The 12,521-nt window shown below is 48.1% G+C and overlaps 1 protein-coding gene across 4 annotated transcripts in view; it reads left to right on the forward strand.

Moving 5' to 3' along the window:
* Window positions 1-12,059, forward strand: part of LOC144105571 (uncharacterized) — a 34,223-nt gene extending 22,164 nt beyond the window's left edge. For all 4 annotated transcript variants that reach the window (XR_013308830.1, XR_013308829.1, XR_013308831.1 and 1 more), the window contains one exon: window positions 11,723-12,059. Coding sequence is in view for 1 of the 4 variants with exons in the window: in XM_077638692.1 (XP_077494818.1) it covers window positions 11,723-11,951 (229 nt within the window). In the remaining 3 variants the exon portion in view is untranslated. The remainder of the gene's footprint in view (window positions 1-11,722) is intronic.
* Window positions 12,060-12,521: the final 462 nt, after the last annotated feature.

The raw sequence follows: 12,521 nt of genomic DNA on the forward strand, positions 1-12,521 counted from the left end.
CCTGCTTGTCGTTCACGACGATCCTCTGCTCCTCTGAATCCTCTGCTCTAATGAATGTCCACCGCCATCCTTCTTACTCCGCCAAACACTGGCACCGAGAGGTTGGTTAGGGACAGTCCTTCTTTGGGCCTGATAATAATCTTGTGATCCGCGTTCGGAAGACGCGGCAGGTGACACGCCACCGACAGCTCCGCGACCTTTCTTCCCACCGCTTTATACGAGCGTCTCCCGCAAACGCCTTACTTGTTGCCACTGTAGCCGACCGGCGTCTCGCTGGCGGCTTACCCTCCTCCACCACTGAGCGTCAATTCTTCGCCGCTTCGGAAAGATCTCCCCCTGCTCCCGAGGCACCTGCCTAGCTGTCACGCGATACGGTTTGGTTCAAGACCTTTTTCCGAAGAAGATCACCCCATGAGAACCGATCACCAGGCCGAGGGAAATCTTAAAGCCATTAAAACACGGGTGGGTACCCGGCGGCCCTGTGGTTTGAGCCCAGCACCTCCCGAATGCGAGGCGGATGCTCTACCGTAAGACCACCGCTTTCGTTTAGAAGGCGTGGCCTATTTTCCCGACTGTATCAGTCTATAGAAAAAAGCATATCAGTATTTTTTCTAGAAAGACAGCCCACATACCTGATATATTAAGCTGAGAAATGGGTGCGGTTTCGTCATACTCTTTCCCTTGTTTCATAAATTTGGTCTATTCGTGTTTAACTCAACTTCCAGGGTAGCAGCAAATTATGGCTAGATTGGGCAAAATGGCTTGTTTATGCAGGTGTATATGTAACTTGCGCCTTGAGAATGTATTGCTGTTTTTTTCAAGTGGAGAATTTAGAGCAGTTTTGTAAAGCACAGCCACGTTTTTGATGCTAAACACTGGACCTCAACATGCTTTACAATCACTGCGGGCATTCAGACCGAAGATGGGCAATTTCTGCTTGACAGATCCTCACGAGATCGCGGTCTGACTGAAGAACGTTTTCACGGAGTCTACAGAACTGGAAGCTACGTACTTCTGTGCCGTAGATGGCTCCGAGGAATGAAAGTGCGTTACCACCGTCTTCACACATTACCAAAGGAAAGGTCCTCGGCGATTTCCCAATCAGAGGCAATACGCTAAGGCGCTCGTATGCTGTGCGATGTCAGTGCACGGTAAAGAGCCCCAGGTGGCCGAAATTATTCCGGAGCACTCCACTGCGGAACCTCCTTCGACCTTTCTTCTTTCACTCCGTCCTTTATCCCTTCACTTACGGCGCGGTTCAGGTGTCCAACGATACTTAAGATAGATACTGCGCCAGTTTCTTTCCCGGAAATCCAATTATTATTATTATTAGCGTGAAAGCCAAAGTGCCATACCAGTTGGAGGTGTGTCCCGTAGTCGCACTTTCTTGTTTGCCGCGTTTGTTGCCGGTGATTTTTGTGTGATATACTGGTATCCCTACCCGTCCCCCGCGCCAGCGGCAAACGTGACTCCCACGCTCACGCGCCACCGGGAATGTGGAGAGAAAGCACTCCTACGACTCTGCTCATTTCCCAATACGAGGTTCTTTCTTAGCCTCTATCCATTAGGAAAAATTTATCCGGATGACTTTAACATCGAGTGGAGGTTCTGTGGCGAAACAGCCGCATATGATCGAATAATACGGCAATATAATGAACGACCTCCACCGGACGATCTAGTAAAAATTCCTTGTCTTCAGCAATGGGAGGGCGTTTTGGCAAGCTCGGACCAGAGCACTCAAGCATTGGACACCGAGTGGGTCGCTAAGGTCGCCCCTAGCCATGGGCTAGATGCCATCTAGCGCGGACCGTCTGCATCTGCATTTTAACGAAAGAAACGTTTTCCAAACCAATTCCAATACTGACGGGACGTCGCGAAAGAGCGCTGCCCACTTATCGAAGGGTTGCAAGTCCGGGCTTGTGAGCAACGTATTGTTCGTAGTTCGGTAATGCCAGTGCTACACGTGTTAGGAAGCTTGAAACAGAAGTATGAACTAAAGAAATTTGGAGAAGACGAGGAGGATGACGATAAGCATGACATGTATTAACCGATCGATAATGAAGAAGAAAAATTCGGTGAGGTGGGAAAAGATGACTGATGGAGAAGAGAAGACGAAGACGACCACGATAAAAACGACGTGTACCAACGCCAAGGTTATAAAAGCGTCAGGAAGTCAACAGCTGACGCAACCACCTGCTACGGCCAAGGGGGCCTCCAGCGCTGTTTCCACTCCTCCGGGTTGTGCCCACAACATCAACATCACCAGCATTACGTCCACGGGCACTTGGACCAGGAGCTCGTACGACGCCGCCAGCTATGCCAGCGTGAGCACTTCGAACTCCGCCTCGACGCCGGCCACGTGGATGCCACTGACTGGACCCATGCAACGCTTTATCAGCAGCGAATCGTGAGCACGAACTCCGAACGCTAGTAGACTGGGTGTTCCCGGGTCATGTGTATTGGTAGTGTTTGTGTTTTGTGTTAGTTTTGTTAGTTAGTTTTGTTTGCTATCGTTTGTCACGTAGGGTGTTTTAAATGTGCGTATGTGTCGTACACCTGTCGCCTCCTTCATTCCCTCGGCCCGATTGTTATCCGGGGATCAGTGACAAAGTTAAGTGGCGAGCCTGCAGGATTCATTTCCTTGCTTCTTTTTGTTTTGTCTCGGATCGTTCTTATCTCTCGATGGCACAAAGTATGGACTTGGCAAGAACGTAAGAACTGACTGTAAAGCTAGGGTTAAGCAAGGAAGAGGCGATGAGTTTATGATGAGAGGCTCGCGAGGGAGAAGAGCGCGAGCCTAAAAGAGCTCGCGAGGCAGAAGAGTGGGAGGATAAAAGAGCTCGCGAGGCAAAAGAACGTTAGAAAAGAATAGGAGAAGGAGTTTCTTTTGTGGAAACAGGCGGATGTCGTGAGAAGATATGAGGAGATCACGGATGATGGTCAGCGTTCTTTGGCGGTTACCGAATCTCCTTAACCGGCCAGATTTTGTCCAATGAAGCTGGTGGCTCCTTTTGATGACAAAAGAGATGATTTGGACGCATAGCTGCAACGTTCGAGCGGATAGGTTTGGGTCAAGGCTGGAAGCACAGTGAATGGGCCACGGCATAAGCATGTGTTTAGTCGGGGAGGCGCTGAATGTGTTTGGGAGAATGCCTGCTGCTGAATCCATGGACTACGAGAAAGCCAAGAAGGCACTCCTCCAAAGATTCATGCTTACGGCTGAGAGGAATTTAGCGAGTGATTTCGCCCCGCGAAACCTGAGGATTCTGAAACCGTTAAGAAGTTTTTCTGCAGGATGACTATTTAGACAGGTGGCATGATATGTCAAACACAGAAAAGAGTTTTGAAGGGGTGCGTGACAAGCTGGTGACAGAGCAGTTTTTAGCATGTTGCAGACCAAAGCTAGCGCTATTCCTGAAAGAAAAAGTTGTGTTCATTTGAAAAGTTTGCCGACACTGGAGACCAATTCATCGAGGCTCAAGGGTTGAGAAAAATGAGTAAGGCAAAAGAAGAAACTCAAAAAACCCTAGAGACAGATGCGACAAACCAAGAGCCTTTGGCGGTGCGTCTAAGCGCCAGTAAGGTGTTTTCTCTGCGGCAAGGTGGGACACCGTGCATCTGACTGTCGGACTAGTAGTGCTGCCCAAAAGACACAGGTTGTGTGTCAAGGTTGTAAGAAGAGGGGTCATACTCTGGATGAGTACCGATACAGAACGCAGGACCGAGCTGCATGCGTTGTCGACTCTAGGGTAGAACTTGTCACGCCACCCGAAGTTCCACAGCTGAAAGGAGAGCAAACGCCGCTGGAAAATGAGGCAGTGAGTGGAACACCCAAGTCGAAAGCAGCAATGCCAGTGGTGGTTGGGCAAATAGGAGACCGTCCTATATTGGTGCTTAGAGACAGCGGAGCCAACACAGTCTTGGTTCGGAGAAGCCTGGTGAAGGACGAGGATTTTACAGGGGAAGCGTCGGTCGTCACTCTTCTAGATAGCACAGTGAGGTACCTTCCTGAAGCAAGGATTCTAGTGTCCACGTCATATTGTGCTGGAGAGGCTAGTCGCAAAATGCGTAGAACAACCAACATACGATCTCATCTTGGGAAACATTACGGTGCGAGAAGTGTCGAGGACCCCGATCCCGAGTGGAGGCTGATCGGCGGCGAGGAACATCCAAAGGAGGAAAGGCCCACGACAGCTCAGGCGGGTGATGGGGCAGTCAGTTTCTCGTCGGCAGTGGAGACAAGAGCTCAAGCGAGAGCCCGAGCAACGTAGTGTCCGCTCTCTCCTGTTACGATGTGCCTGAGCGTAACATCGGGCGAAATTGCAATTAGGCGAAGAGAAGACCCGAGCTTGAATGCTTGATTCGAAAGAGTTGGGGAAAAGTGAAAAGAAAGAGGAGTCGTACGTCATTCAAATATCAATTGCTAAACGAACTTCTGCAAAGGGAATACTTCGTTATTTCCGAAAGGCGGGTTCAACAGCTGGTGCTACCGAAAAACATGCGATAGACAGTGTTACGCTTAGGATATGACGCCATTATGGCCGGACACAACGATGTTCAGAAAACGGTGTCTAGAATCACCGAGGAGTTCTTCTGGCCAGATTGACTTCAAACGCTTTCTTCGCTCGTGTAACGTGTGCCAGCTCACAGTTCCAAAGGGATGAGTTCATCCCGTACCTCTGAACAAGATGCTAGCTACCGTTTCAAAGAGTGGCTTTCGACTTTCTGGGGCCAATCTATACAGTATCCGATCGTTCTCCTTGCTCCGAATTTGGATAAAAAATTTGTTTTTCGCACTGATGCATTAGACAGGGCATTAGGAGCCATACATTTGCAAGTAGAGAATCGGATACTACATCCGTTTTTTTCTGCCAGTTAAAGATTATCGGTTGGTGAACGCAACTACTTCATCCACTGTGGAAAATGAATGCTTGGTGGGGGTATGGGCAGTAAGGAAATTTCACATTTATCTTTAAGGGTGACATTTCAGAATTCAAACGGATCATCAGCCGCTTGAATACTTAACCGAAGCCTTAAAAGAACAATAGCAAAGTAATGAGATGGAGTTTGGCCTTGCAAGAATGCTATTTTCAGGTTGAATATATCAAAGACAGAGATAACGGTGAAGCGGACTTCATAAGTAAAGCCAACTTAACACATTTACCCATCTCTGGGATGTATCTTTCTCTTGTTGTGTGCTTATACAACGTAGTGTGTTGTGGACATCAACGGTTTATTAAGGCCACCATGCGGACAACGGCAGTGGTGTATTAATGCCCCATAAATGCAATTGAGTGTGCTGTGTCAGTGGTGCGCTTTTGGTGTGTAGTTGACACCTGCGGTGTTGTGTGCTGGGTCCAGAATCGCCACAGAAGATAGTCGGTTGGCTGGAAGGCTTGAAGATGGAGATAATGTGAGCAGTTTTTTATGGAAAAACACTTGAGGGAGGGCCCTTGTCACATCTGATAGGATGGTTGAAATAGAAGTATGAACTAATGATGTTCGGAGAAGACGACGTGGATGGCGATAAGCATGACCTGTATTAACCCAAGAATAAAAAAGATGAAGTAATCGGTGAGGTGGGAAGAGATGACTGGTGGAGAAGAAAGATGAAGACGACGACGACAAGGATTAAGTGTACCGACGCCAAGGTTAATAAAAGTGCGAGGGATAGCGTGGCACGGCAGGGGGGGGGGGAGGGACAGAAAAAGGCGGAGGTTCCGGCGGGTCAGGAACACCTCGGATGGAAGAGAGCAACGCCGGCTACTGCTCCGGTGACCTCGAGTTCTACAGCGTGGCACCGTGGACTTCCTGCCCTTCCTTAGCCCGTTCCAGGGAGTAACCCGCTGACGCAACCATCTGCTACGGCCAGGGGTGCTTCCAGCGCAGTTGCCACCCATCCGAGTGGTGCCCACAACGCCAACATCAGCAGCATGACCTCCACGGGCACTTTGACCGGGAGCTCGTAAGACGCTGCCAACGACGCCACCAGCGGCACCAACCTGAGCACTTCGAGCTCCACCTCGACGCCGGCTACCTGGATGCCACTGACTGGACCCATGCAACGCTTCATCATTACCAAACCGTGAGCACGAACACCGGGCGCTAGTAGACTGCGTGTTCCCGGGTCGTGTGTATTGGCAGTATATTGTGTTAGTTTTGTGTGCTAGTGTTTGTGTCACGTAGGGCGTATTAAATATGCGCCTGTGTGGGTAACCTGTCGCCTAGTTCATTCTCTCGGACCGAGTGTTATTCGGTATTGCGGGATAGCCCGATGCCTCAAAAAATTTCCGAAGACACTTTGGAAATTCTTAAGTGTACTTGGCGAACGCCTTGCGGTCTTGCGACAACCACTGCAGCCACTTTCGTTCCGATTTTATGTTTTGCTCTTGGGTGACAAAGTCAGTCGCTAGTGCCGTCTGCGCTCCAATTCATTCGCTTTTGTGTTCGGCGATATCGCCTGTCGCTGCTGCCTCTTAGGTTCTGCTTCCTTGCCTTTGGTGCCCGGCGATCTAATCAGTCGCTGTTGGCGTTTGCGTTTTGCCTCTCTTGCTTTCGCATCTGGTGACATGTTCAGTCGTCACATGTGCATTCGCTCCTTGTTGTTCTGGCGTTTGATGTTGGGGGAATCCGGCGTCCGCTTCCCCAAACCGCTTGGCACTGAATCACTGGGCCGCTACGGAGCCATGCGTCTCACTCACTCGACAGCAACCAGACGCCTGGCGAACGCGCGGCGGTGCAGGTTGCACCGCCGACGCGAGCGCGCTCGTTCTACAGCTACTGTGTGACGACACAGTTGCTATGCAGAGCTGCGATCCCCACCGGCGCGCCGATTGCTAAGGGGGGGGGGGGGGGGGGGGAGGAGTTTGCACCGCGGCGCGTATGAGAGGCCACAGTTGGCAGGAATTCAGCGCACGGACGGACGCGACCGCGAGCATGAGCTATTAAAAGCATTCGCCTTAAAACAGGCATGCGCGGCGGGAAACTTCTCTGGCTGCTGGCCGCCGCCTGACTCCTCAAGGACCCCTTTGCTACCCGCCGACCCCGAACCCAACGCCGGCCGACTGGAGCGACTTTCGCCTCCATCGCCTCCATCGAAATTTCGCCTGCATTGAAGTTTGACCGCCGCCGCCGGGATCTAACCCGGGTCTTTCTAGTCAGCAGTCGAACGCCATAACCAATAAGCCACTGCTTCGGCTCATTTCTGAGACGTATATTTTTGTTGAAATAATAGAGATTTTTTTCACCAATTTCTTTTCCAACCCGTTTGTGAAGTTATTTCTTTTGTACGCACCTTCATTTTTACTCCCCATGAAAACAGACAGGTTGAACACTCTTATTCTTTGCTATGTCTTGTTTCAACCATAATTTCATTTCTGTGTAGTTTCTGCGAGCTTTAGCGCTTTTTCCTTTACAGTTAATAATTTTCACGGTTGTGATTGTGTGCTATCAGTTATTCAGCTATAAAAGCCTTGCACTCCTGCCCACCTACTTGTCTGCAACTGTCTAGGCACCAAGCCTAATGGATCGTGCAGAAAGCTTGAATAAGACACCCTGATGCATGTGTGTGAAATAAATGGCACACGACTGGCAGGACGAAAATTTAGTCTGTGACAGGCATCATTCTCTAAAGTCGCTCAGATATCAAAAGGCTCTCTCACTTCAACTATTGCACATGCTTCTGTCGTCTGCAGAAATAATTTTCATGCAAAGTTCATAATAAACATTTCTTCATTCCTCACAACAAACCTGGACGCCACAAAACCTGTCTGCATACTAGCCGGTGTTGCTTGAACTAGAAAAGAAGAAAATGATTCTCTCTTTCATAGAAAAAGGCAAGAGATACAGCAAAGGGTTCAGATGTACAAGGCAGGCATCATATTGCACCAGTTTCTCGCCATTGGGTGCGTTCCTGATGAAACTGCTCGTTTCTTTCGCAAATGCTATGGGGACGCGAGGCGCTGTAGAGATAGAGTGGCCAATGAACTGAGAAGTTTCTTTAAAATTATGCAGCACTTAAACAGCAGGTAGATGAGATATCTTGCCTTCACTTCACCTAAAAGAGGCCGCTTTGTGACGGTTGTTTTTGCTCTGTCAGTCTGCTCAATCATCGCACTGCATTCAAGGTACTCGAAGTCTTTATTGTAGAAACGTACAACACTCAAGTAAAGAAAGAATCAACCCAGAAAGTAATGTATTGAGGACGCCTAGTTGTCACTGGCTGTTCACAAAGCCTTTTGCAAACTTTGAAATTGTCGAACTTAGCTCCCTAAAGCTCGGTATAGCGTGCATCCACGTTCGTAAATTGCACTCAAATTGTACAGTGCTGCCCCACTCCAGGTAAGAGTTAATTCTGCATGACGTCCAGCTGAACGCCATCAGAATGAACCCTAATCCTTCCCGTAAATAACATCGAGAACATCATGTCCACTGCACAGTTTTATTACTCGATTTAAGTCTTGATTTCCTTACTTGAGAATGACATCCGCTATCAAGAAGGCTTCATGACCGTTCACTAAAGTGGGTAACATTGTTGCCTTCTAGATATCATGTTTATTTTTTATATTTAGCACTTTTCCTTCTAATCAGTCGCTGTTGCTTGTCTGTAGCTTTGCAAGTATTCACTTGAACGTAGTTCATTCACTTGACGTTTCACGATGCGTGAATGTTCACCAGTGGCATCTCTGTATTGCTTGTGGAGATTGGCATAATTTTCAAAACTGTGCTTTAATAAGGGCAGTAAAGTTTGCAAGTTAATTGGTATTATAATTGTCGTGAAGTGGTGACTAGGTGGTTAAGATAGTTCAGTGCCATGAAAAGAAATTGGTATTTTAGCAAAAATATTGTTGTTTTTTTGTGGTATGAACACTAGCGTGCTTAAGCATTTGTTTCCTCTGGTGTTTGGTCAGGACGATATGTTTATGACCCAGTGGTACTGTACTTGCTGCTGTAAACTAGGAGAGGGCAATTTTTAGGGTTTCGCACAGGTATTGAATGAAAAAGCAGCACATAATTCTTCTGTGGCCTTAGCAGAAATAATATATGCATTGTGCCCACGTGAGTATGCTTACCTTTGTAAAAACAGGATAATTGATTTTGGATGCAAGCTCAGTCAAAGGACGCAGTGGTTGTGGCAAGAAAATATGGCTCTAAATATGACCAATTGGACGCTAATCTTTCTTGAAACAGCGTGAAAAAGATACGGACGCAGAGAAGAAATGCAGACACGAACGCTGTCCTACAACCCAACAATTATCTACCAACAACTCGCCTAAGCTTTTGCAATGCCAATAGATTATCTTAACGTGTATGTCAAATCGACCTGAAGGCATAAGGCTGAAGGACTGCTGATGTCTCGGTGCGAAGAGTGTTTGGGTGCACAGTCGGCAGTGGCTATTTTAATGACCTCCGTTATGGATGAGGGAGGCGCTTGTGAACTCTCTCCAGATCAGGCGGGACTGGACATAAGTACCCCCCAAGAAGGAGATTACAAAGCTGCCGCCTCAGTTCGTAGATCAGTGGACGTGAAATTCGAAGCTTGTGGGTTCGGATCAAAGAGATGGCATGCGGCTGCTTTTTCTTCAATATTTTCAAGCGAGAACATACTTACACCAATTTTCCACTGATGGGCACCACAAATGAAAAAGAATAGAAAAATACGGCTATGCTCCTTCTTGTCGGCAGTTGCTGTCTTTCTTCGTATATTTTTCATAACAAGCCCCTCATTTCCCTCCTCTTGTTTGCTCAATATCTCAATGAGGGCCCAGGTTCCAGCAGTATTCATGCCATAGGTAGCATGAGAGGGTTCTCGCACAGCTTTCACCCTTCCCACGGATCATGTCCCACGTAACACTCGCTTTAGCACAGACCGTACCACACCAGACGCTACGACCGAGGTTGGCGATGGTGGACGCTCTGAAGGTAAGGTTAGACGAGACATAAGTGCCCCCCAAAAGCAGAAGATTGGACAGCCGTCTCTGTAGCTCAGTTCGTAGAGCACAGGACCCGGTATTAGGAGGCAGTGGGTTCGAATCCCACCAGCAGCACCTGCTTTTTTCTAGCGATAGCTACTTTACGGTGGGATTTCAAGCCTTCATCGCGGCGGCGCCGCCACCCGATGGCTGCGCCGCCACGCTGTCACGTGGTTCATCGTGTGATGCGGAGCAGCTACCGGCGGCGCGGCGCCGTGGCTGATCACGTGGTTCGACACGTGGTTGGTCACGTGACCAAGTTCCACCCGGCCAGCTGTAGCTCTCGCGTCACTCCAGGTTTAACCAGAGCTAAACCACCAACAATTTTTTTCTTCTGCTTTCTAATAATTTTCGACCAATAAAATAGTTACACTATTAATTTGCCAATGATCAACGCCACAAAATTAAAAATAGAAGCAGTCCTATCACTTCTCCTTGGTATCGGTGACTGCTGGCTTTCTTCATTTATAGCTGATAATATATGTTCTAAATGACCAAATAGACGTCGGCAAAAACTAAGTAACACTTTTGTAGCGAAAGCTACATTGGCCACGAACTTGCGATTTCGCTGCGGCGATGCTCCTAGGAGGCACAGATGCAGACGTTGAGCCGTTGCCTAGCAACCGCTGCGGCTGTACTGTTCTCGCAGCGCCATCTCGCATGACGTCACACCGTGCGTATCGCCGGTAGCCGCCCTTACCCGCCCTGGCCCTTACCCGCCCATATGCGCTTAACCGCTTACCAACGTATTCGATAGGGGCATCTATGGAAGCCACTGAAACCCTCGCACACTCAGTGAATAAACAAAGCCCTGTACCGAGGCTGTAATTCGAACCAGGGCCTTTGGCGTTTGAGGCGCAGTCGCTACCACTCCGCCGCGATGGCTGAAGGTTTCATCTTGAATAACGGCGCATCTAGTGAATGCGCGGATTTCATATATTAACTCTTGGGATCCGGAAGTCGCCCCGCTTTCGCTACGTATATCCTGGCCTAATAGAGCTAGGCCATCAGAATTTTTGGTAATACTTGTGTCTTTATAGTAAAATAATTATAGAATCGCAAGCTTACAGTGTGAAAGTTTGGTGAAGTTATTTGTAGCATGTGCATGAAAGTGTCAATAAAACAGTTGTGATGGGTAGCGCTTCTGGCTTTACACTGCTATTGGCTTTCCGCGTTTTGTCTTAATCATGGCTTTTAAGCCTGTTGTGAGAAGCACTGGTTTTGTGTCAATAGATTTGCGGTGCTCCGTGAACAAATCACCGTTGCCGCTGAGTGATTGTCCCATATTTCGTTTGAGGTGTCGGTTGTTTGCTACCATTAGAGGGGCTCGTATTTCATTGATGGACAAATTCCTCTGCCAAGCCTGCATTTCGCCCACACGTGTTTATCGATCTCTCCTTTTTGAGTTAGAGAACACTGATTTCCTCTCAGGCCTCTATATTACGCAAGTGAGAAGCGGGGCTTCTTTAGAGTTCTGCTTTAGCACGGGCTCACCTGTCGACTCTTTTTTTTTTCTGTGCAGCTTATCAGAACCGTCCCAGTGTTTCGCTCCTAGTACGGGCATATCTCGCAAATTAATGAGCTGCCACTTGATTTTCCACTCTCTCGTAGGCGAAATGGCTGTAGTAAGAGCGGCCATCTTTGCCCACATCTTTTCCCTTTCATCATCGCGCCTTTTGTTCCCTATTTGGCGAAAAGTGAGTGGTGCTCTGTTATTGTCATCATGAAATTAATTCCTTTTTATCTTTCAGGGCCCTACTGAACTCCGGAAATTGTGTGCAAAGTTCACTAAAGAAAGTATGCTCCATACCTTTCAACCTTTTCAAAACGAATATTGACGAGGCTGCTAATGCGTTAGCGCAGCTTGCTGACTGCCCCCCGAAAAGCTCATGCCAAACTCCTCGCGCGTCACTGCTACTACTAGCAGCAACAGGTATTCTATGCTGGAAGGGGGCTTCCTTATTAGCAGGGCTAAAATAAATCGACGTTCAGGAATGTCTTATGATAAGGAACACCTGGTGTCATTTGTTTATTTGTTCTTTTACGGACTGCCAATATGAGTTAAATAAACTGTTTGAATGTCGTTTTTTTAGGTCTATTTTCAAAGTACACCACGAAGATTTTACGAAGATGCAAAGCGACTTCCCGATAACAATACTTCTTCCGTATCATGTAATGCTTTTCTAAATTCGTAGCTGGCGTGACGGAAATCCTATCTCCAAACATTCAACTTTTACATAGAGGCTGAACAGTCTGAAGCACGCCATAAAGCTACTCCATGATCCGCCGGAATAGCGGACGAAACGCAAGCTCTTGTCATGGTAAGCATGATGGCTGTTCCGCCGAGTTTAATGGAATATGCCTATAGTACATAGCCGCGTGGAATTCAGGCCAATTCTCGCATTCGCATTTAAAAACCTTAGACCCAGATCTGAAGCTTCGGCTTCCATCCGGCCTACCACGACGTGAAGCAACTTTGTTGTGTCGCCTGTGGCTTGGTGTAGCTTTCACGAAGCACTACTCGTTCGTAATAGATATGGCTGATAGCCC

The sequence above is a fragment of the Amblyomma americanum genome, chromosome 9 (assembly GCF_052857255.1).
Source record: "Amblyomma americanum isolate KBUSLIRL-KWMA chromosome 9, ASM5285725v1, whole genome shotgun sequence".
Taxonomy (NCBI): domain Eukaryota; kingdom Metazoa; phylum Arthropoda; class Arachnida; order Ixodida; family Ixodidae; genus Amblyomma; species Amblyomma americanum.